This window comes from Lates calcarifer, linkage group LG9 (genome assembly GCF_001640805.2).
Source record: "Lates calcarifer isolate ASB-BC8 linkage group LG9, TLL_Latcal_v3, whole genome shotgun sequence".
NCBI classification, from domain to species: domain Eukaryota; kingdom Metazoa; phylum Chordata; class Actinopteri; family Centropomidae; genus Lates; species Lates calcarifer.
The window spans coordinates 20,783,752-20,806,706 of NC_066841.1; the positions used below are offsets into that span (position 1 = coordinate 20,783,752).

Sequence of the window (22,955 nt, forward strand, 5' to 3'; positions counted from 1 at the left end):
GTAAAACCACAGCAGCAGCTTCCTCCTGATGGTTTCACTGAGCTGAAGCTGAAGCTGCTGAGGTTTCTCTCTACAGTCTGTTCTCATGGTGTTGTCGTGTACGAGGTGTGACAGTGTGTTTATCTGTTTTAAAATGTGTGAACAGATAAACACACTCCATCCAACATATTAAAGCTGCTGACTTTAACACAGGTCTTCAGCTTCCTGTTCCTCATAAACACCCTCAGGTTATATTAAGTCTTCAGGCACAGCAGAGGTGTTAGAGATTAGTCTTCTTCTAATTTTAGGTTTCTTCGTCATGTTTCTCATCTGAAGCTGGAGGTGGTCTGTTAGTCTTCTTTGTATTGCAGTAAATATACACAGCGCTGGTGTCAGGTTAGGTTTCAGGTTAATCTCGTCATTAACTGTGTTGTTATGTTATTAATCCAGTTAATGAGAGTCTCCTCTGTCAGTGGTTTTAACCATGTGATCTGTGTGTCTGTGGGTTCACGTCCTCGTTTCTCAAAGTGTTTCCTGGAAGCTGCTGCAGAGAAAAGCACAGACACTCTGACATGTAGCGTCACACACAGAGGAAGGAGGAGGCTTTTACTGTCTGTCAAACTGCTGCTGATCTCAGTTCAGCTGCAGAATGGAGGGAACATCTGTCCAGAGGCTGCTGGGTGAGTCCAACCTGCTGGATGTGTGTTGATGTGTAGATGCTGAGAGATGATCACTGCTGCTTCCCACAGCAGAGCAGTCATTAAAGCTCACAGTAACCTGAGTGTCATTTCTCTGTAGTTGTGAGCTCACTGCTGATCTGCTCAACAAACCAAGGTCAGTAAACTTGTTCTGTCTCTGTTTCCATCTGTTCATCCTCAGGATTCTTCCTCATTAGAACTGATGCTTTCAGTAGAGAACTCTGAGAGAAAAAGCTGGAAAAGACAATGAAGATCATTTCAAGTGTTTTCATGTTGATAGGCTTCACATGTTGACTCATATGTTGCTGAAAAACTCTGAGAACATCTTTCCAGTCTGAGACACTGAACTCTGCAGCATTAAATGAGCAGCTGTTCATCAGCTGAACATCAGTGTCTTTACTCTTTGCTCCAGCTTCAGAGAAACAGTCACACAAGCTGTTTGAGCTTTGTGTTTGTTTGACAACCAGAAAAACTTTCAGCACTTTTTCATTTCAACCCTCAGCTCGTCTGACTGTGAGTCCCAGCAGATCACAGATGTTTGAAGGAGACTCTGTCTCTCTGAGCTGTGAGGAGGACGACAGCTCTGCTGGATGGAGGCTGAGGAGGAACACAACCAAACAAACCAGAGCTGAGTGTGGAGCTGAGTGGGGAAAATCATCTGGTTCTTCCTGTATCATCAGCTTCATCTTCCCATTGGACAGTGGAGTTTACTGGTGTGAGTCCAGAGAGGGAGCAACCAGTAACATCATCAGCATCACTGTCACTGGTAAGATCAGACTGTGGAGTTAGTATTGATGAAGCTGTGTGTAAATGGATGAAATGCTGTAGTTTGTCTCTGTGTTGAGGTGGATCAGTGATCCTGCAGAGTCCTGTCCTCCCTGTGATGGAGGGACATGATGTCACTCTGCACTGTAAAACAAAGACTCCCTCCAACCTCCCAGCTGCTTTCTATAAAGATGGCTCCCTCATCAGGACTGAGGCTACAGGTCACATGACCATCCACCATGTTACCAAGTCTGATGAAGGCCTCTACAAGTGTAACATCGGCAGTGATGGAGAGTCTCCACCCAGCTGGATCACTGTCACAGGTCAGGAGGACAAACAGGATTCTTCAGTCATTAGAATGAGATGTTTCTGACTTTACCTTCAGTAAAGTAACGAGGGTTAAATTTAGAGAGATGTTGGAAGAGATGGAGAAATAAACTCCAACAGGAAAATGAGTCAATGTTTTATCTTGTTTTCAGTTTAAGAGATTTTAATGATTGTTTTTGTTCATTTTAGAGAAACCCACCACACCTGGACCTACACCCACCCCCACCTCCTGTTCCTCCTCTTCCCCTTCTTCTAGTTCCACTGACACCACCTCTCATCCTCCTTTCCCTGTGAGGAAGGTTGTCTGTGTCAGTGGTCTGGTTGTTCTGGTGTTACTGGTGTCAGTGGTTCTACTGGTGAATCTATATCTCTGGAGGAAATCTAAAGGTGAGACACAGACTCAGATATTATCTGTATTTTTCTGTTTACATTCTGTTTCTATTGATGTTCATGTTTCCAGATTTATTTTACATTAACAAATAATTTTCAGTTTTCATTAATGAAATCTGGGTTTGAAGAGAATTCATCTTAAAATCTGAGGACGTGTTTTTCAATTAATGACACTGAGGAAAGTGAGGACATTTGTATAAAATAAAGATGCTCATTATTTCTGCAGGACATTTTTACTCATTGATGTGACTGAGTTTTACTGTGAAAGATACATTAACATGCAGCATTAACAACACACTGTCCTTACATTTGGTTTGTTTTAAAGATAAAAACATCAACTTCATCAGATTGAATCCTCTTCAGTCCATGAGGTTTCAGACTGTACTGTAGTGTGCTGTGTTGAAGACAGTGTGTGCTGTGGTTGGTTGGTTGGACTGTGTGTTTGTACCCTGCAGTGAATCAGTCAACAGAAGCTAACAGCTCTGTGGTCGTCCAGTTTCCTGTTTCTGCTCAACCTGCACATGTTTCACTGCAGAGATATTATTAGACTAAAGACAGAAAACATCGAGTTTAGACCTTTACACATTCATGTCTCTGTTCACTCTGCACACAGACAATATGGAAACTGATTTACTCTTTAATGTGAGTAATAATTACATGAAGTGAGGAGGACAAGGAGCTGAAACTAAAAATAAAATCTGACCTCCACAAACATTTTCTAGAAACAGTGAGATCAAAATGTCTCAGTGTGTCCATCAGTTTATCTCAGCAGAGTCCCAGGTGCAGTGTAACACTGTGCTGTCAGTGAACCACACCTGAGACACATACTGTATGTGAAGCTGTAGCTTTGTGTAGTGACCAACATTAATCTGGTCTTTGTGACCAGATCTGGTCAGTCAGTCAGTCAGTCAGTCAGTCAGTCAGTCAGTCAGTCGTCTCTAACAGTTGATAAATCTTCTACATTTTCTCTCTAACCTGCTCTGACTGTAGGAAACCACCTGCCCGTCTCCATGGTGATGACCCCGCCCACCCAGGCTGAGCAGGGATTGGATGATGATGATGATGATGTCACCACAGAGCATCACTTCTGACCTGATCCAGTGTCTTCAGTGTTTTTTCTTTCTTAATCAAAGCTAAAGTATTTGAGTCGTCAGCGAAGAGGAATCAGATTTCAGTCGTTGATCAGTCAGAAACAGTCGAGGACCCAGATCACTTCCCTGTGGAACTCCACATGTTCTAGTTTGACTTGTAGATGAAAGATGTTGAACTCAGGACGTTGGACTCGAGCAGCAGCAACAGTCTGACTTTAAACTCTTGTAATCTTCTGATGGAAGCAGCTGTGTGAGAGCAGCTCTGTCAGGTTTAATGAAGCGAGAGTTGTGTTGTTGATGTTTGTGTAGATTTGCTTTAGAAGAATCTCAGAGGCTTTAAAACTCATCACATCAAATAAAACTAAATATGAGGATCTTCTCTGTTGGTGGTTTGTTTCATCTGATCTGTGGAAGGACAAAGCTTTTACTGGCTCCTCTACTCACTGTTTCAATCTGTTAAATCCTTTTACTCGCCCTGGTTAACTGATGCTTTCAGTGCATAACTCCTAATATTCACTTACCAGCCACTTTATTAGGTACACCTGTTCAACAGCTCGTTAACGCAAATATCTAATCAGCCAATCACATGGCAGCAACTCAATGTTTTTAGTCATGTAGACATGAAAACCTGCTGAAGTCCAATCTGAGCATCAGACTGAGGAAGAAACGGTCACAGAGAAAATGTCCAGTGAGCAGCAGGTCTCTGGGTGAAAATGTCTTGTTAATGTCAGAGGTCAGAGGTCAGACTGCTTTGAGCTGATAGGAAGGCAACAGTTACTCAGATAACCACTCGTTACAACCAGGGTCTGCAGAAGATCATCTCTGAACACACAACATGTAAAACCTTGAAGCAGGGGGTCTACAGCAGCAGACCACACCTTTCACTTGTTTGTTTGCTTTGGATAAGATTTACTGTAACCAACGACCAGTGAATTCACCACATTGTTTTGATGACTGATTGAGTGCAGCTACGCAGTTTATTTATTCTCTTCCTGATCACACTTCAGTGGTTAAAGTGGAGAGATGGTGTCATGAAGTCGTTCAGGTACAAAACCACCCCCACCTCACTTCCTGTCAGCTAATCTTCTGCCATCTATAGAAAGACACAGCATCTTTCTACCAGTGTGTAACTGGATTTATGAAATCAGTATTTTAGGATATTGATCAGTCACTTCACTGAACAATTCTGTCTCAGAATGATAGAACAGAACAGTAAAAGTAAGAACAGCTTCCAGTTGTTCCCTTGCACACAACACACACATCCATCAAGGTTAGTTTCACTGTCAGTGAACGCATCATGCACATAATGTTGTTTATATTCTACGTGTTTCTCCTTCTGATTTCTAAAAACTTTATCCTTGAATGTCTCTGCTTTATTGTAACTAAACAAAGAGACATGTATCTGTCTCTGTAGAGGAAATCAAACCCCTAAACCACAGGCACACAGGAAGGAGGAGGGTTTTACTTGATGTGACCATGAACTGATCAGGGAGCAGCTCTAACATCAGCACAGTGTCAGGATGGAGGAAACGTCTCTGCTGTCACTGCTCTGTAAGTAAACTTGTTACGTTTCCATTTGTTGATGATAACTGTAGATATTCCAGATTACACCATGAGTCTACTGAAGTCCTGTCGTCTAATTAAGTTAATACATTAAATTAAATTCTCTGTCTGTTGTTTCTCTATCACAAACATCAAGGTTGGTGTTCGACATAAAAGAGAGAAACATTTCCTCCCGTTTAATTTTTTTTTTTTTTTTAACAAATATGATAATGTCAGTACAGCAACTGCAGGGCAGAGGATGTAACATGTAGCAAACAGGATACTAAGGGAAATGACACGCTGTATTACAGTGGCTATATCGTGAGTTAGGAGTGAACAGAGCAGTTGGTTGGGTAAGGGTCAATAGCTGTGTTGAGGGCCTGTTCAAGAGTTTAGAATACATTAGACCCCAAAAGTCAGTCAGTTCCCGGTATGTCTTAAGGGATCTCCTAAGATGGACGGATTTGTCGTTCCAAATAAAAACATTCAACTGCCAATCAAGACTGGTGAAAAAGGATTTATTGAAACAAATCTGGATGCACTGGAAAAGACACAATTATGGCAAGATTACCATTTCATGACATCAACATGGCCCACAAGAGATTTTTTGAGGAACACACCCTTGAATGAGCTAGTGATGAACACTCCAAGTGTCTCAATCCCTTCAACACAATCTTAAAGGGAAAAGTCGATTGAGCAAGAATTTTCACCAGTTGGTTTGCAAAAATTATAACACAGTAAGAAGCCAAACTGATCCAGAATTGACATATTTGGAAGAAGAGAGGCAATGGGGTTAGAAATGTATAAGAGAAGGACATCAAACACAAAAGGAGAAATTAGAGAAACCAGGACCCCTTACTGGAGCCAGACTTAGGAGAGGAGCTCACTGGTGAGGTTCTGGTAGCTGGGCTTGAACCCATGCGGCCTGGTTGAGTCTAGCTTGAACAAGCAGCATGGAGCTGCCGCCCCGTGGACCCACCACCTGCAGTGATAGGAACTGGAGTTGGGTGCTTTGTTTGTCGAGCTGCAGGAAAAGGCAGGGATCCAGGCAAGCTGGTGCCTGGTGGTGCAGACTGGCTCTGGTGATGTGGAACCTCTCTGGCAGGCAAAGAGCCTGAGCTGGTGTGGGAGGTGGAGCAGTACCAGCTAGATATAGTTGGGCTCACCTCTATGCACAATGTGGGATCGGGAACCAAACTCCGGGAGAGAGTCTGGACTCTCTCCTTTTCCAGAGTTGCCCAGGGAGAGAGGCACGAGGTATGGAGGTATATAAGGCCCGGCTAAGCGCCGCCATGTTGGAGTTTTCCCTGGAGAAGGTCGCCTCTTTGTGACAGTGAGTTGCTGAGAACAGGGCTCTGGCTGTTAGGTGTGCTTACACATCAAACAGCAGCTCAGAGTACCCGGTGTTCTTGGAGTCTCTGGGTGGTATCTTGGAAAGGGTTCCAGCTGGGGACTCTATAGTTCTACTGTGGGACTTTGACAATGTGGGACAATGGAGAAACCTGGAGGAGCGTGATTGGGAGGAACGGCCTCCCTGATCTGAACGTGAGCAGTGCTTTGTTATTGGACTTCTATGCTAGTCAAGGATTGACCATTACAAACACCATGTTTGAGTAAAAGGTCGTTCATAAGTGGACCTGGTACCAGACCACATCAGGCCTAAGACTGATGATTGACCTTGTGGTTGTATCATCTGATCTGTGGCCATATGTCTTGGACACTTGAGTGAAGAGAGGGGCAGAGCTGATCACCATCTGGTGGTGAGTTGGATCAGATGGCGGGAAAGGACAGACCTGGCAAACCCAAATGGGTAGCGAGGGTGAACTGTGAACATCTGGCAGAGGCCTTTCTGTCTGTGAGGTCAACTCCCACCGCTGGAAGAATTTTTTTCATTCATCCTGAGGGAGGTTGAAGACAGGTCAGGGCCTGTTAAGGCGGCAACCGAAGAACCTGCTGGTGGACACCAGCGGTGAGGGAAGATGTCAGGCTGAAGAAGGAGGCTTTTTGATCCTGGTTGGCCCAGAAAAAGCTAATCTCCCTGTTAAAGATGACTGACTTTCTTAATTTGTTCCCTCCTTTCTAGGCTAAGTCTGCATCAGTATACAGGAAATTATTCTGTACAAACAAACCAAACCTGCATCATTCTGTGTTTTTACTCTGTCAGTTTTCTGTTGTCTTGTTGCATGTAAAACCTTAAACCAAGTGTCATTTCTCTGTAGTTGTGAGCTCACTGCTGATCTGCTCAACAAACCAAGGTCAGTAAACTTGTTCTGTCTCTGTTTCCATCTGTTCATCCTCAGGATTCTTCCTCATTAGAACTGATGCTTTCAGTAGAGAACTCTGAGAGAAAAAGCTGGAAAAGACAATGAAGATCATTTCAAGTGTTTTCATGTTGATAGGCTTCACATGTTGACTCATATGTTGCTGAAAAACTCTGAGAACATCTTTCCAGTCTGAGACACTGAACTCTGCAGCATTAAATGAGCAGCTGTTCATCAGCTGAACATCAGTGTCTTTACTCTTTGCTCCAGCTTCAGAGAAACAGTCACACAAGCTGTTTGAGCTTTGTGTTTGTTTGACAACCAGAAAAACTTTCAGCACTTTTTCATTTCAACCCTCAGCTCGTCTGACTGTGAGTCCCAGCAGATCTCAGTTTTTTAAAAGAGACTCTGTCTCTCTGAGCTGTGAGGAGGACGACAGCTCTGCTGGATGGAGGCTGAGGAGGAACACAACCAAACAAACCAGAGCTGAGTGTGGAGCTGAGTGGGGAAAATCATCTGGTTCTTCCTGTATCATCAGCTTCATCTTCCCATTGGACAGTGGAGTTTACTGGTGTGAGTCCAGAGAGGGAGCAACCAGTAACACCATCAACATCACTGTCACTGGTAAGATCAGACTGTGGAGTTAGTATTGATGAAGCTGTGTGTAAATGGATGAAATGCTGTAGTTTGTCTCTGTGTTGAGGTGGATCAGTGATCCTGCAGAGTCCTGTCCTCCCTGTGATGGAGGGACATGATGTCACTCTGCACTGTAAAACAAAGACCACTCCCTCCAACCTCCCAGCTGCTTTCTATAAAGATGGCTCCCTCATCAGGGCTGAGCCTACAGGTCACATGACCATCCACCATGTTACCAAGTCTGATGAAGGCCTCTACAAGTGTAACATCAGCAGTGATGGAGAGTCTCCACCCAGCTGGATCACTGTCACAGGTCAGGAGCTTCACTTTGATTTCAACACTTATTTCATCCACATCTTCACCTGACCAGGTGACTCTCTCTCTACAGGAAAACCTACAACCACAAACCTGCCGACTCCTACTGTGACTCCAACCCCTGCCTCAGCCAGGGATGGAGTCCTATGGTCCCTCCACCTCATGTTCATATTGGTCCGTTACCTGGTGATGTTGTGTCCGTACTTCATCTCCACTGTCCTCATGGTGTCTTTATATCGACACAGACCCACAGGTAACACTCTGAATCATTCACTGACCTTACAGTCAGTCAGTCAGTCAGTCAGTCAGTCAGTCAGTCGTCTCTAACAGTTGATAAATCTTCTACATTTTCTCTCTAACCTGCTCTGACTGTAGGAAACCACCTGCCTGTCTCCATGGTGATGACCCCACCCACCCAGGCTGAGCAGGGATTGGATGATGACTATGATGATGTCACCACAGAGCATCACTTCTGACCTGAATACTAATTACACTGTAAAACACAGTAAAGTGAAGTCAGGAGTTCATTAATGAATTCGACTGAGGGTCCGGTCTTTTTATTTGTTGTGGTTTCTCTGGTTCAGCAGGATTCAGGTGAGATCAGGTATCAACAGGATCAGTCTCTCTGTCTTTTAGATTCAGTGCTTCAGAAAACAAACTGTTAAAAGAAATTTGATCTGATTCATGTTTGTTTATCAGTTCCATTCACTGCTACAAACAATTTCTATATTCCTCCTGCTCAGATACTAACCTGAACTCTCTTGTACTTTTACTGATGTTAATAAAAAAAATTTAAAATGTAAAAAATGTAAAGTGGTCAGTAACTATACAAACATAAAAACCCATCATCATGTTGTTTAACTCTAATTCATTAGTTTCTTATTTTTGCTTCTTTTTCATTGTGTATTTATCATTATTGTAATTTATTATGATTTCATGGTAATTTAAATTTTTTACTTCCTCTTCATTATCTGAGTTAATTTTTCCACTAGTGAAGCTGCTGGATATACAACATGTTCACCATTGAGTCAACAGAGCTGTTGTTACAGGATATATGGACACGTTCAGTTCTATACAAACAGCAGCAGTCACAGAGAGCTGTTAGATGTTAAATCACTCTTAGTCTGGATCATCACCTGGGACCAGTTTACCATGGGAGTCGTTACCAGGAGCTGAACGCTCCGGATAACACAGCTCCCAGCAGGGGCGATTGTAGGATCAGAGGTTTAGGGTGCTGAGCACCCAGAGAGCTGCCGGCCAGGCAAGATAAATTTCACTGTTTTTCACATTTTAACACAATTTCATTCCCACATTTGTGAAAGAAAACACTTTTTGGGAAAGTCTGTGACTAAACCATCAAATCTGATAAAGGTTATTTAAATGCTGAGCCACAGCAAAAGAAGAATGGATGGAATCGTAACAGAAACATATCGTAATCCTAATTTATGGGGGAAGACAATTCATTTTGATACAGCAGCTCCTCAACATACACATAAACAGTATGTATGTTTCTGGAGTAAACCAGCCTCCTATAGTGAGTACCAAACATTCAAAAAAGTGACCATGTGTTTATTTTTTGGACTGTTATTTTAATTGCAATGCACAACATGTGCCAATGTTAGTGGAGGTATCAGCAGATTTATCAATGATTGAACAATTGCGCCATATATATCCTGGTTTAAGCCATGTACTTACACCACTGAGGTAAAGGCAGCGTATTGCTCTGTGCAGATAGAGCGCTCAGAGCCCTGGAAAGGTGGCCCGCATGGGGTGGATCAAACCATTTTAGAGGCAAGGGGGGGGGTGCTGATGTTTTTTGTTAAATATTACGTTTCAACCAAGTACTGTATGGTACTACTAAATCTCTCAAATTTTAGGGGTGCTGGGATTCAATTTAGGGGGTCTTCAGCATCCCCAAAAATGGGCTAGAAATGCCTATGGCTCCCAGGATCCTCTGAGCTCACAAACCCCAACACCACCACGATAAGGTAGGAACTCAGGGAGGGGGGTAAAAGGACAGGAGCAGACTTTGACTCAAACACTGATTTACAGTTGAACTCTGTCCCAGATCTGTTTCCTCGTCACTGGTTCTTTCCTTTGTTTTGGCTCCGTGTCCATGTGAATGTTGGAGCTGAGCTGAGACACGTCTCCACTCCTGCTGGTGTTTGATGGTCTCTGAGGGAGTGGACAGTGGTTTGTCTGCTGCTGTCACAGAGAGAGGCTGACAGGGATTTACAGCAGCAGCTGATCTTTACTGTCACTGTGTCATAACATCTGTTCACCTGCTTCTTCTTCAGCAGCAGCAGCAGCAGCAGCAGGAGGAGGAGGATTCTTCTTCATGTGTCTTTTATACATGAAGATCCCCAAAGCAACAACAAGAGCAACCACAGCAACAACTGAGAGACCAGCTGCCAGTCCAACATGTCCCTCACTGTGTCCACCTGTGTCTCCTCCCTCCTCCCTGTGTCCCTGTGTGTGAGCTGCAGAGTAGAAGCAGGTGTGAGGTATCAGTGTCAGGTAGGTGATGACTGAAGAACAGAACAGAATCCATTTCCTCTTCAAACTCCTGTCAGACATTATCTACTGCACTTTGATCACATCACTCATACCAGCTGTTTTCTACAAAGTCTCATCAACAACATCTTTAGAAAACACCAACATCTGATCTGTGATCAGCCTTCACTCTCACACCAACAACCAGGAAGCTGCTGCTCCAAACACAAACACACAAACACACAAACACACAAACACACTCAACTCCACTGACTCACCTGAGGAATGAACATCCAGGTTGATGATGTTGATGAGCTCAGTGTTCAGGTAAGATCTCTTCCTGCGGTTTGTTTCTCTCTGGACGACTCGACACTCGTATCTTCCTGTGTCCTCTCTCTTCACATTCTTCAGAGTCAAAGACACGTCACCGTCCTTCATCTGTCTGTCCACCAGCTCCACCCTGTTCTGAAAAGATGGATGCTGTTTGTCTGTAACAGGCTGACTGCCCCGCTGAAAAAAGACATATTTTTCTGTCTTCAGATCAGTTCTGGTCCACTCTACAACTATGATGTTGGTGTTTGGAGCTCGACATGGCAGAGTGACAGTCTGTCCTGGAACAGCTGTGATGTTCTGAACTGAAGAAGAGAGAGAAAACACAGGTCAGAGGTTAAAGGTCAAAGTGTAACTCCTCACTTCAACATCAGCCAATCAGAGAGAGGGACTGTCAGAGAGGAACCCTGGTCTCTGCTGGACCACCTCCATGTCTATGATCCTTTCACATACTATAAACACTGTGGGAAAAAGAGACGCTGCTCTCATTCCTCTGTGTGCTTCAGTCTCAGGTGTTTGAACAGGTCTGTTGGTCCTGCTGCTACTTTCAGTTTGAACAGAGTTTGCCAGACTTTACGTAGCGTGGTTGTTAAACTGATCCACTTCCATTTCACTGAAGTGGAGGCTTTAATTTTCAGATGCTAAATGTCAAATGTCCAGTTTGAGATGAACAGTAGAGAAACAAACAACAGTAAATTAACATTTAGTTCAGTCTTTGGGTCCGTCCCAAAACCCACACCTCCAGACATCTGACTCCACCTATCAATATTTATCTCTACCACTGCCCATATTCTATCTGCTTCATAGTGTAATTTACTGCTGTATTTACTGAACATATGACCTACAGTTTATATTAGTTTGCACAATGTTAACACTGTTTGTACAATATTTATTCGATACTGATGCAGTTACTAAAAAAAGAAAACACCTCAGACTCAGTTCCCTGTTGCCTCAGCGGTCCTCCCAAGAACTATCAAGGCAACCAACACCAACATGGTCGCCAAGCTGTTAACACATAAATTAGGTGAGTGGTTAGTTAAACAGGTGTAGACAGCTTTATTTTCTACAGTCTGACCTTGGGAAAGATGAATCCTCAAACCTTAAAGACTGGATCATCAGTGGATCAGAGCTGATCTGTCTTCTTGGTTCATGATGGTGTAAAAAAACAATAAAGCAAAAACAAAAAGAAAACACATTTCTTATTTTTCCCTGATTTTAAGTAAATTTCTGTTTAATCGTGTGGTACAAGTATGTACACACAACACAGACCAACACACCTTGGTCAAACCAGACCAGAATCTGGTCTGGATTATAGTAATATATCTAATGATGAGGCACTCACAGAGTTTTTTTGTAAAGAGCACCCAATGATGAATCATTGCTCTGATGTGGTACAACTTGTTCCACTCGCAGAAAAAGGCTGCAACTGCCCTTGGCTCAAACTGTTCCTCCCTCATACTAGCCTTACTTGTCGTGTTATGTCAGCGTGATTCTTTTTTTTGTGTGTGTCAAAAAATTAATTTCCTTTGACTCTTGTTTGTTGCTGGTATCCCTGTGTTAAAACTTCATAGACCTAGACATCATAGACCTTCTCTATGTCAGAAAATGATGGCCGCTACTCTCTTGCTGGTAATCTGTGCTTTACATATTTTATCTTCTAAACATAAAGCAGGATCTACAGTACTTCTTCTTCTGAATCCACTCTGATATTTTCAGTTATGGCCTTTGTTTTCTATATAATATGTTCATCTTTCTGATCAGGTGCAAAATCAACCCCTGTCCACTTCCTTTCAGTTAAACCTCTGTCATCTACAGGAAGTTACAGCCTGTTTCTAACAATGTCTAACTGGATTTATAAAATCAGTATTTTAGGACAATGATCAGTCACTTCGCTGAGTTACTGTCTCAGAATCATAGAACAGAAAAGTGAAAGTGAAAGTAAGAGTAGCTTCAAGTTGTTCCCTCACACACAACACACACATTCATCTGGGTTAGTTGAACACATAATGTTACTTACATTGAATTAGTTTCTCCTTCTGATTTCTGAAGTTTTATCTTTGAATGTCTCTGTTTTTCTGTCACAAATCAAAGACACTCTCTCTGTCTGTATCTGTCTCAGCAGAGAAAACCACAGCACTGCTGGCAAAGAGGAAGGAGGAGGGTCTTCCTTGGTGTGACCATGAACTGATCAGAGAGCAGCTCTAACATCAGCACAGTGTCAGGATGGAGGAAACGTCTCTGCTGTCACTGCTCTGTGAGTAAACTCTTTATGATTCTGTTATATTTCAGATTAAACCACGAGTCGACTGAAGTCCTGTTGTCTCATTAAACTGGGCCGCGAGTTTCTGGCACCGTTACTGAAAGGTTTGTGAATCACTGCTGTAGGACTCCCTCTGGATCTACAACATGAGCCACAGTGTCTGACCACCTCAGTATGAATGTTTACGACGATTCTGTGAGAGGATGTAAATCCTATAAAGTGACTGTGGCTTTAAAGTGTCTCAGCATGAACTCGACAGTCGTGCAGATTTGGAGATTTCTCCCTTTGGTCCGATGTTTTCACAGATCTGAGAAACGTGTTAAACTCTGATATAAAAACAACCAACTCTCAGGATTCAACATTTCTAATCTGTGAATATAAGCAGAGCTCACCTTCAGAGGCAGAGACCAGGAGACAGAGGGACAGTAAAGTCCACAGTGATGTTACAGCAGACATTTTCAGTCTCCACTGATCCTGTTATTCCAGATGTTTGATTATTATAAATCGACCTTCAGATTTATAGATTGAACCTTTAGGTTTGGAGGTTAAAGTTAGATTTCATACGAAGCTGTGTGGTGGATATGGTGGAAAGTTACAGGTCCGTCCTCTGTTTGTTTTTCTGCAGAAGGTGGGGTTTATACAGTGTTGGCAGGCTGGAGTTTAAAGGCGGATCCTAAATAAACTGCAAGAAAACACCAGAGTAAAATCCAAAACAGCTGTAACAGCCCCCACCCCCCAACTCTAAAGACACTTTCTTCTGTGCTTCATCACACTGATGAAAAACAGATTAGTTCCAGTAGAAACAGCTGAAGTGGATCCAGTATTTAGTGAAACTCTGAGCTGATTCTACTGTGACTTCTTGTTCAGTCCCACTTAAAAACATGGCAGATGAGTCACCCTCTGCAATATATATACCACGTGCTCGCCAGTCAATATGACCCCCTAGGGTTTACTGTGCCATATACCACAAGAGCCAAGGTGGTGGTCCAGCAAATGTGGGATAAGAAGAGAGACTGGGATGAGCCCTCACTCCCAGAAGACCTCCTCCATGCCTGGCAGGAGTGGGAGAGTGAGCTCCCTGCTCTGCAGAACATCATCCTACCAAGGCGCTACAGCAGTGAGGAGATGGATTCTGACGGCAGTGGTAGGGAGCTACACCTGTTCTCTGATACATCAGAGCATGTTTATGGCTCTGTGGCATATCTCAGGACAGAGAATACAGAGGGAACGGTGGAAACAGCCTTTCTCACAGCCAGATCTCGTGTCTGTCCCTTGTCTTGAATTGTGTGCAGCACTAACTCAGTTGGCTAAGGAGCTGAAAGAAGAGCTCGCTCTTCCCCTCGACCAGATCACACTGTGGACTGAGTCCACCACTGTGGTTGTGTGGCTGTACTGTGGTTTAAAGTGTTTGTTGGGACACGCATTGCAGAAATCCAGGACCTAACTGATTCTGAAAATAACCCCACCGATGACATTACCTGTGGAAAACACCTTCAAGCGTTAAGCGCCACCTCTCGCTGGTTTCAGGGCCCCGACTTCAGCATCATTGCATCGATTGCAGAAAGTGGCGTGGGAAGCCACAGAACCCTTGAATGGCAGATCTTCCCCCAGCCAGGCCATTTGGACCTCCTCTTGAGTCTTGACACGGACTCTATCTTGATGGCACTGAGAAGGTTTGTGTCCCGCTGTGGCAAGCCCTTCGAGTTACTCTCTGACCAGGGCACAAACTTTAAAGGTGGAGACTGGGGACTACAGGACACCTTTGCTTCACTTCAGCCAGACCTAAAAGCCCAGCTCGCCTCCCAACAGATCATGTTCACCTTTAACCCAAGAAGCGCTCCACATTTTGGGGGTTGTTGGGAAAGAGAAATAAGGAAACAAGCCCTCCAGGTCACCATTGGCACTCAGTCCATCACAGCTGAGGTCCTGCAGACCGTGCTTGTGGAGATAGAAGGCTTCTTTTATTCCAGGCCATTGGGCTACATCTCTCTTCAGATGCGGCGGATCTGGATCCTATCACACCCCAACATCCTGTTGATGGGGTGGCTTAATGCATCATTACCCCAGGTGGTGTACCCAGAATCAGAGCTCCTCAGTAAAGGTCGGTGGCGATTTTTGGAGGAGCTTCATCCGATTCTACTTGCTGGGTCTCCAGACACGACACAAATGGTGTTCTGACTCCACAAGCCTTCAAGTGGGAGACACGGTAATGATCGTCGACCCCCAGCTCTCTCCGGCTTTGGGCGAATTACCTTGACTGTACCTGCGCCCGATGAAAGAGTGAGAACTGTGGAGGTGAAAGTGGGAGATCGCTCTTATACCAGACCAGGTCTCAGATTATCAGCCTTCCCAAACTGCCAGACTGTTAAAGGCTCTATTATTGGCACTTGGCCTTTTGTTTGTTATTGTGCAGATTACCTATAGAAATCCTGGGGCGGCTGTTAAAACGGCCAGTGCCACTTGGACCGTTCCATCCACCCCTCTCAGAGTGGTACATTCCAGCTCCTCAATTTAGTGCATTAAGTTACTGTCCAGAGAGGCTCTGGTCAACATTGCAGTGAGTAGCTGCTTTCCTTTATGGGTGTAACTGCTTTTGTCTTCAGTGTTGTTTTTGCGTCCGGTAAGTACTTTGAGATTCTTTTCATCTCAGGCGTATATACTACTGCTAAACTACGCTCATTGAGTCCAATTAAGAGCAAGCGGTTGTTTATTTAATTGTATGCAGTATGTCGTTCTTACAGTATTTATTTCTCCTGTTTTAGAAGCCACACACACAAACACACATCCACAAATTGCAGCGACTGAAGGCATCTCGTTACACACTCTGTTAAAACTTTATCCTGCAATAAAGTTACTTCTGTTGGAACCTCCGAATGAGTGGTGATTTAACGGTCACTTCAGTGGTGGACTGTGAATTCCCGGAACCCAAGCAGAAGAGAAAGGCCACTGTGAGCAATTCTCTTATTTCAAACTCTTTGTCTCTGCAGAGGAAACGACACCACCACAGCCAAAGAGGAAGGAGGAGGGTCTTACTTGATGTGTCCATGAACTGATCAGAGAGCAGCTCTAACGTCAGCACAGTGTCAGGATGGAGGAAACGTCTCTGCTGTCACTGCTCTGTGAGTAAACTCTTTATGATTCTGTTATATTTCAGATTAAACCACGAGTCGACTGAAGTCCTGTTGTCTCATTAAACTGGGTTCACACACAGACAGAGGTGTGAAAACATCTGATCCTTCAAACACCTACAGCTCCATCAGTTTATGAGACAGTTACTGTGGCGTTCACTGACCTCAGTGAGGAAGAGGAAATATTATGGTGTTAAAATGTTCACTCTTTCAGGACAATACAGTCTGTCTGTCTAAAGAGACTTAAAGGTGACGACTGGACGAACAAACCAAACCTATATCATTCAGTGTTTTTACTCTGTTGAAACTTTAAACCAACCTGAGTGTCATTTCTCTGTAGTTGTGAGCTCACTGCTGATCTGCTCAACAAACCAAGGTCAGTAAACTTCTTCTGTCTCTGTTTCCATCTGTTCATCCTCAGGATTCTTCCTCATTAGAACTGATGCTTTCAGTAGAGAACTCTGAGAGAAAAAGCTGGAAAAGACAATGAAGATCATTTCAAGTGTTTACATGTTGATAGGCTTCACATGTTGACTCATATGTTGCTGAAAAACTCTGAGAACATCTTTCCAGTCTGAGACACTGAACTCTGCAGCATTAAATGAGCAGCTGTTCATCAGCTGAACATCAGTGTCTTTACTCTTTGCTCCAGCTTCAGAGAAACAGTCACACAAGCTGTTTGAGCTTTGTGTTTGTTTGACAACCAGAAAAACTTTCAGCACTTTTTCATTTCAACCCTCAGCTCGTCTGACTGTGAGTCCCAGCAGATCACAGATGTTTGAAGGAGACTCTGTCTCTCTGAGCTGTGAGGAGGACGACAGCTCTGCTGGATGGAGGCTGTGGAGGACGACAACCAAACAAACCAGAGCTGAGTGTGGAGCTGAGTGGGGAAAATCATCTGGTTCTTCCTGTATCATCAGCTACACTCTCCCCTGGGACAGTGGAGTTTACTGGTGTGAGTCCAGAGAGGGAGCAACCAGTAACATCATCAGCATCACTGTCACTGGTAAGATCAGACTGTGGAGTTAGTATTGATGAAGCTGTGTGTAAATGGATGAAATGCTGTAGTTTGTCTCTGTGTTGAGGTGGATCAGTGATCCTGCAGAGTCCTGTCCTCCCTGTGATGGAGGGACATGATGTCACTCTGCACTGTAAAACAAAGACCACTCCCTCCAACCTCCCAGCTGCTTTCTATAAAGATGGCTCCCTCATCAGGACTGAGCCTACAGGTCACATGACCATCCACCATGTTACCAAGTCTGATGAAGGCCTCTACAAGTGTATCAGCAGTCATGGAGAGTCTCCACCCAGCTGGATCACTGTCACAGGTCAGGAGCTTCACTTTGATTTCAACACTTATTTCATCCACATCTTCACCTGACCAGGTGACTCTCTCTCTACAGAAAAACCTACAACCACAAACCTGCCGACCACAACTACCCCCGACTCCTGGCCCTACCACAGCCCAACTGACCTCTGGAGCCCCCCGTCCTGCCTCAGCCCTCCTCCACCTTGTGTTCATATTGTTCCTCCACCTGGTGGTGTTGTGTCCGTCCTTCATCTCCACTGTCCTCATGGTGTCTTTATATCGACACAGACCCACAGGTAACACTCTGAATCATTCACTGACCTTACAGTCAGTCAGTCAGTCAGTCAGTCAGTCAGTCAGTCAGTCAGTCGTCTCTAACAGTTGATAAATCTTCTACATTTTCTCTCTAACCTGCTCTGACTGTAGGAAACCACCTGCCCATCTCCATGGTGATGACCCCGCCCACCCAGGCTGAGCAGGGATTGGATGATGACTATGATGATGTCACCACAGAGCATCACTTCTGACCTGATCCAGTGTCTTCAGTGTCTTAAACACACGTCTTTTTAAACGGAGCTAAAATGTTTGAATCGTCCTCAAATAAAAATCACATTTTAGTCGTTCATCAGAAAAACTCGACGTTTAAAGTTGAATAACTTGATATTAGTAAATTTTCTATATTTACATAAAGTTAATGACAATCTTCAGTTGTTTGTAGACAAAGAAGAATTTCAGCAGTGTCCCAGTTTCAGTAGAAACCTCTATCCTCTCTGCACCGGGTCAATACTCATCAGGTTTATGTCTCTTTTCTAAACTTTTTTCTTTCCTTTGGTTTCATCAGTTAAACTGTTTCTATTCTTTTGATTTGGATTCTAATATTTTTTTGACCTTTTGAAATGTTTCTAATGCATTATATGAAGCATCGTGTCAGGATTTTAAAATAAATGTGTTTTCTGGTTTTTAATAATCTTATTGTTTAATGTGGTGAAATAATGTTGAACAACTGTGACGTCACAAAGTTCAGACAGTGAAGAGATGATATTTTAGTTGTTTAGATGAATCTTTAATATCCTATCAAACCTGTGTGTGTGTGTGTGTGTGTTTGTTACGGTGGCCTTGAAGGTCAAAGCACAACAACATTTCACAAAATGGAAACGGAGGGACAACAGCTCTTCTTTGTGATTGGACAGAATCCCTGTCAGTTCAGAGTTTATCTAGTGATGTGTTCACGGTCGGTGGGTGATGGAGTTGAGCAGAAGGATCCCCAGAATGATCACAGAGAGAGAAAATGAGTGTATAGGCTGTACAATGAGGGTACATTTTACCATGTTCCTATGTTTTGATTCGTTTGTGTGCACGAGATAAGTTTATATACAGAGAGCCATTACAACAGACTGGCTTTTCCCTGAAGCATGTAGTGCCCAGCAGCCAGGCTGCTTCAAATATCAGTGCTGAGCTGATTATTAGCTAACAAGGCAGACTATCACCCAGCGACTGTGAACACATCACAGGATAACCTCTGAACTGTCAGGGGTTCTGTCCAATCACACAGAAGAGCTGTTGTCTGTCCGTTTCCGTTCTGTGAAATGCTGCTGTGTTTTGACCTTCAGGGCCACCGTAGTTTGGAGTGAGAGGAGCTGAACAGGTGCAGCAGTGAAGGTGGATGTGGTCTCTTGTGTTGGAGTCAGACTGTGTTTCAGCTCCACCTGCTGGTCATTAACCAGACAGACCTGATGCAGATCAGTCCTGAGGAAGAACAAACACCTGGATCAGGTTTGTTGTGTAATGAACTGGAGTGTCGTGTTGTTCACTTCCTGTTTATACAAATCAATCAAAGACAAGTTGTCTGCAGAGGTTTGCATTCAAGCACTGAGGTGAATGACATGTCAGTCGGTATAACTGCAGCAGCTCTGTGGTTATTATCAGTCACAGTGTGATTATTCTTCTCCATAAAGATCATTCAGTGAAACAGAAACAGCCTGTAGTCTGTGTTAAAGTGATGATTGTGCTGAGATGAAACCCTCAGGTCATGTGGTCTAAGAACTGAGAGTCTCCATGGTTTGATTCAGACTGAAACATTGTTTACTGACATCTAGTGGTGAAGAGATGTAACTGCAGGTAATTTGGGTCTATACTCTGCAGGAGTAGCTGCTGCTTTTCTCTCATGTTTGCAGTTGACATTTTGCTTCTGATGTTATTAAAATGATTTAATATTATAGGATATATTATCATGTGTCCACTTCACAGAGTCTGGACCCTCTTCAGGTGATACAGTTTTGTCAGGAGGAAAAAAAGAGAGAGAGAGAAACATGTTTATGTTGTTGAGATCTGTGAGTTTGTTCAGTTTGGTGCTGATCCAGATAATAATCCAGATGTTTGTCCTTTGTCATTCCAGTTTTTTCATATGTTTAGTCTGTGGGCTGTTTGTTTGCTTGTTGCTTTGACTGAAACCAGTCTGAGCTCACCACACTGCTCTGATGACAGTTTATTTATTCTCTTCCTGATCACACTTCATTGGTTAAAGCAGAGAAATGGTGTCATGAAGATGTTCAGGTCCAAAACCACCCCCACCTCACTTCCTGTCAGCTAATCTTCTGCCATCTATAGAAAGATACAGCTTGTTTCTATCAACATGTGACTGGGTTTATAAAATGAAGACTTGAGGACAATAAGCCTCCACCAAAATGAATGTGATCTTCTCCATCCCTCCAGGTTTTGTTCAGCTGGATTCTCCTCCTGACATCTTAAAGTTTCATCTTTGACTGTCTCTTCTTTATTGTAACTAAACAAAGAGAAGTGTATCTGTCTCTGCAGAGGAAACCACAGCACCTCGGCCTCAGAGGAAGGAGAAGAGTTTTATTTAGTGTGTCCATGAACTGATCAGAGAGCAGCTCTAACGTCAGCACAGTGTCAGGATGGAGGAAACGTCTCTGCTGTCACTGCTCTGTGAGTAAACTCTTTATGATTCTGTTATATTTCAGATTAAACCACGAGTCGACTGAAGTCCTGTTGTCTCATTAAACTGGGTTCACACACAGACAGAGGTGTGAAAACAGTCTGATCCTTCAAACACCTACAGCTCCATCAGTTTATGAGACAGTTACTGTGGCATTCACTGACCTCAGTGAGGAAGAGGAAATATTATGGTGTTAAAATGTTCACTCTTTCAGGACAATACAGTCTGTCTGTCTAAAGAGACTTAAAGGTGACGAGTGGACGAACAAACCAAACCTGTATCATTCAGTGTTTTTACTCTGTTGAAGCTTTAAACCAACCTGAGTGTCATTCCTCTGTAGTTGTGAGCTCACTGCTGATCTGCTCAACAAACCAAGGTCAGTAAACTTGTTCTGTCTCTGTTTGACTCTGACTGACTCTGTGTAGGAAGCTTCAGAAGCTCTGTTCTACAACCTCACTTTACTGAGCCCTGGATAGTTATGTTCAGTTATATCCTCCTCTTCTTCCTCTCAGCTCGTCTGACTGTGAGTCCCAGCAGATCTCAGATGTTTGAAGGAGACTCTGTCTCTCTGAGCTGTGAGGAGGACGACAGCTCTGCTGGATGGAGGCTGAGGAGGAAGACGGCCAGATACACCAGAGCTGAGTGGGGAGGATCACCTGGTTCTTCCTGTATCATCAGCTACACTCTCCCCTGGGACAGTGGAGTTTACTGGTGTGAGTCCAGAGAGGGAGCAACCAGTAACATCATCAACATCACTGTCACTGGTAAGATCAGACTGTGGAGTTAGTATTGATGAAGCTGTGTGTAAATGGATGAAATGCTGTAGTTTGTCTCTGTGTTGAGGTGGATCAGTGATCCTGCAGAGTCCTGTCCTCCCTGTGATGGAGGGACATGATGTCACTCTGCACTGTAAAACAAAGACCACTCCCTCCAACCTCCCAGCTGCTTTCTATAAAGATGGCTCCCTCATCAGGACTGAGCCTACAGGTCACATGACCATCCACCATGTTACCAAGTCTGATGAAGGCCTCTACAAGTGTAACATCAGCAGTGATGGAGAGTCTCCACCCAGCTGGATCACTGTCACAGGTCAGGAGCTTCACTTTGATTTCAACACTTATTTCATCCACATCTTCACCTGACCAGGTGACTCTCTCTCTACAGAAAAACCTACAACCACAAACCTGCCGACCACAACTACCCCGACTCCTGGCCCGGTGACTCTCTCTACAGGAAAACCTACAACGACAGTCCCTCCCACCTCTGGAGCTCCGCCCCCAGCCCACCTGACCTCTGGAGCCCCTCCCCCTGCCTCAGGCTCCTCCCTCCTCACGTTCAGTCTCCTCCACCTGGTGGTGTTGTGTCCGTACTTCATCTCCACTGTCCTCATGGTGTCTTTATATCGACACAGACCCACAGGTAACACTCTGAATCATTCACTGACCTTACAGTCAGTCAGTCAGTCAGTCAGTCAGTTCTGTAGTGTTGATAGTTTTCTCCATCAGGTTCATTATGGAGCTGTTTCCTCTTTGAATCCTGTTTATAAACTGGATCTAAAGTTTATGATGAACTCCTCTGACAGGAAATGACTCCATAGTCTCCATGGTCACCACCCACCCAGGCTGAGCAGAGATTGGCTGAGGACTATGATGACATTGTGGAGGTCACCACTGAGCATCACTTCTGATCTGAACTGATCAGAGTTCACCGTTACATTAACAAGAAGGTGGTTGTTATATGATTATGATTTAGACATGAGAAGCAGAAGCTGAGCTGATCAGAATATGAAATCATTCAATCAGTTTGAATTGTTCCTGTTACTTCTGCGTAATTCAGAATATTTTGAATAAAGTTTTGTTCTGTTCTAGGTGCTGAAGTCACCACAGAGTAAATTCAGAGCTGTTCACGCTGTGATACTCTGTTGCCCAGCTCAGGTGAAAACAGACTATTAGCTATTTTTGCTATCTTTGGGCAGCACAGAAAACAACTGACAACCGAAAGACAAAAATCTGATCTTATAGCAAGAAACATCCTATCGAGCTCATAGCTTTGATCAGAAATGCCACTTTAACTAACAGGCGATAATGTTAGCTAAGTTAGCTAGGTAATGCTTTTACTTGCTAGGCTTTAGCAAGTAAAACTAGATATGACTATCTGTTTTCACCTTAGCTGGATGAAGATAGCTAGCTAAGATCAGCTTTATTCACAGAAAAAGACTGAACTGAAACATAAAGATGTGACTCATAGCAAAAAACACCCTGTAAAACCCAAACCCAACTTTTACCAGTGAGTGCTAACTGGTACTAACGCTAGCTAGTTTAGCCTCGATAGCTAACGTTAGCGTTGTCAGTCATGACGTCACAACTTAATAAATGGTTAGCCAGCTTAAACCACGGTATCCATTTCGAAGCTAACGACAGTATCAACAGTGCTGTAGTGGTGCAGAAGAAATACTTTTACTGTGGCGGGGTACTC

The 22,955-nt window shown here is 43.7% G+C and overlaps 3 protein-coding genes across 17 annotated transcripts; 2 read left to right on the forward strand and 1 right to left on the reverse strand.

The window, feature by feature from the left end:
• Positions 1 to 242: 242 nt before the first annotated feature.
• LOC108892262 (sialoadhesin) lies at positions 243 to 3,629 on the forward strand. The gene is made up of 7 exons (XM_018689715.2): positions 243 to 375; positions 508 to 659; positions 778 to 813; positions 1,180 to 1,443; positions 1,523 to 1,765; positions 1,959 to 2,156; positions 3,150 to 3,629. Exons 2-7 carry the CDS (start codon positions 629 to 631, stop codon positions 3,248 to 3,250), a joined length of 873 nt encoding a protein of 290 aa, XP_018545231.1. The 5' UTR covers positions 243 to 375; positions 508 to 628; the 3' UTR covers positions 3,251 to 3,629.
• Positions 3,630 to 4,673: 1,044 nt separating this feature from the next.
• On the forward strand, positions 4,674 to 22,376 carry LOC108892263 (Fc receptor-like protein 5). Of its 15 annotated transcripts, none has more exons than XM_051072655.1 (7): positions 4,674 to 4,801; positions 16,075 to 16,206; positions 16,556 to 16,591; positions 16,958 to 17,221; positions 17,301 to 17,543; positions 17,619 to 17,820; positions 17,951 to 18,491. In XM_051072655.1, the coding sequence occupies exons 2-7, from the start codon at positions 16,176 to 16,178 to the stop codon at positions 17,997 to 17,999; spliced, it is 825 nt and encodes a 274-aa protein (XP_050928612.1). In that variant the 5' UTR covers positions 4,674 to 4,801; positions 16,075 to 16,175; the 3' UTR covers positions 18,000 to 18,491. The 15 variants fall into 15 exon arrangements, with proteins under 15 accessions (XP_050928612.1, XP_050928611.1, XP_050928615.1 ...); XM_051072660.1 differs by lacking the exons at positions 4,674 to 4,801; positions 16,556 to 16,591; positions 16,958 to 17,221; ... (1 more) ...; positions 17,619 to 17,820; positions 17,951 to 18,491 and adding exons at positions 12,933 to 13,081; positions 20,821 to 20,856; positions 20,993 to 21,244; ... (1 more) ...; positions 21,714 to 21,899; positions 22,063 to 22,376; XM_051072659.1 differs by lacking the exons at positions 4,674 to 4,801; positions 16,958 to 17,221; positions 17,301 to 17,543; positions 17,619 to 17,820; positions 17,951 to 18,491 and adding exons at positions 12,934 to 13,081; positions 20,993 to 21,244; positions 21,324 to 21,569; positions 21,714 to 21,899; positions 22,063 to 22,376.
• Positions 8,546 to 13,697, reverse strand: LOC108892265 (uncharacterized). The gene is made up of 3 exons (XM_051072667.1): positions 13,480 to 13,697; positions 10,776 to 11,132; positions 8,546 to 10,484 (listed from the first exon to the last, which is right to left on the reverse strand). Exons 1-3 carry the CDS (start codon positions 13,541 to 13,543, stop codon positions 10,270 to 10,272), a joined length of 636 nt encoding a protein of 211 aa, XP_050928624.1. The 5' UTR covers positions 13,544 to 13,697; the 3' UTR covers positions 8,546 to 10,269.
• Positions 22,377 to 22,955: the final 579 nt, after the last annotated feature.

What these genes read in the sequence shown, in the direction of transcription:
- LOC108892265 (XM_051072667.1), bottom strand. Translation starts at nt 13,543, where the DNA reads ATGTCTGCTGTAACATCACTGTGGACTTTACTGTCCCTCTGTCTCCTG. An exon ending in CCTGGTCTCTGCCTCTGAAG is followed by an intron (nt 11,133 to 13,479) that starts GTGAGCTCTGCT and finishes TCTCTTCTTCAG; the next exon opens with TTCAGAACATCACAGCTGTT. An exon ending in CCTGGATGTTCATTCCTCAG is followed by an intron (nt 10,485 to 10,775) that starts GTGAGTCAGTGG and finishes TCTACTCTGCAG; the next exon opens with CTCACACACAGGGACACAGG.
- LOC108892262 (XM_018689715.2), top strand. Translation starts at nt 629, where the DNA reads ATGGAGGGAACATCTGTCCAGAGGCTGCTGG. An exon ending in ATCTGTCCAGAGGCTGCTGG is followed by an intron (nt 660 to 777) that starts GTGAGTCCAACC and finishes ATTTCTCTGTAG; the next exon opens with TTGTGAGCTCACTGCTGATC. An exon ending in TCTCTGGAGGAAATCTAAAG is followed by an intron (nt 2,157 to 3,149) that starts GTGAGACACAGA and finishes CTCTGACTGTAG; the next exon opens with GAAACCACCTGCCCGTCTCC.
- LOC108892263 (XM_051072654.1), top strand. Translation starts at nt 4,771, where the DNA reads ATGGAGGAAACGTCTCTGCTGTCACTGCTCT. An exon ending in GATCTGCTCAACAAACCAAG is followed by an intron (nt 7,048 to 7,413) that starts GTCAGTAAACTT and finishes TTCAACCCTCAG; the next exon opens with CTCGTCTGACTGTGAGTCCC. An exon ending in CAGCTGGATCACTGTCACAG is followed by an intron (nt 8,003 to 8,077) that starts GTCAGGAGCTTC and finishes CTCTCTCTACAG; the next exon opens with GAAAACCTACAACCACAAAC.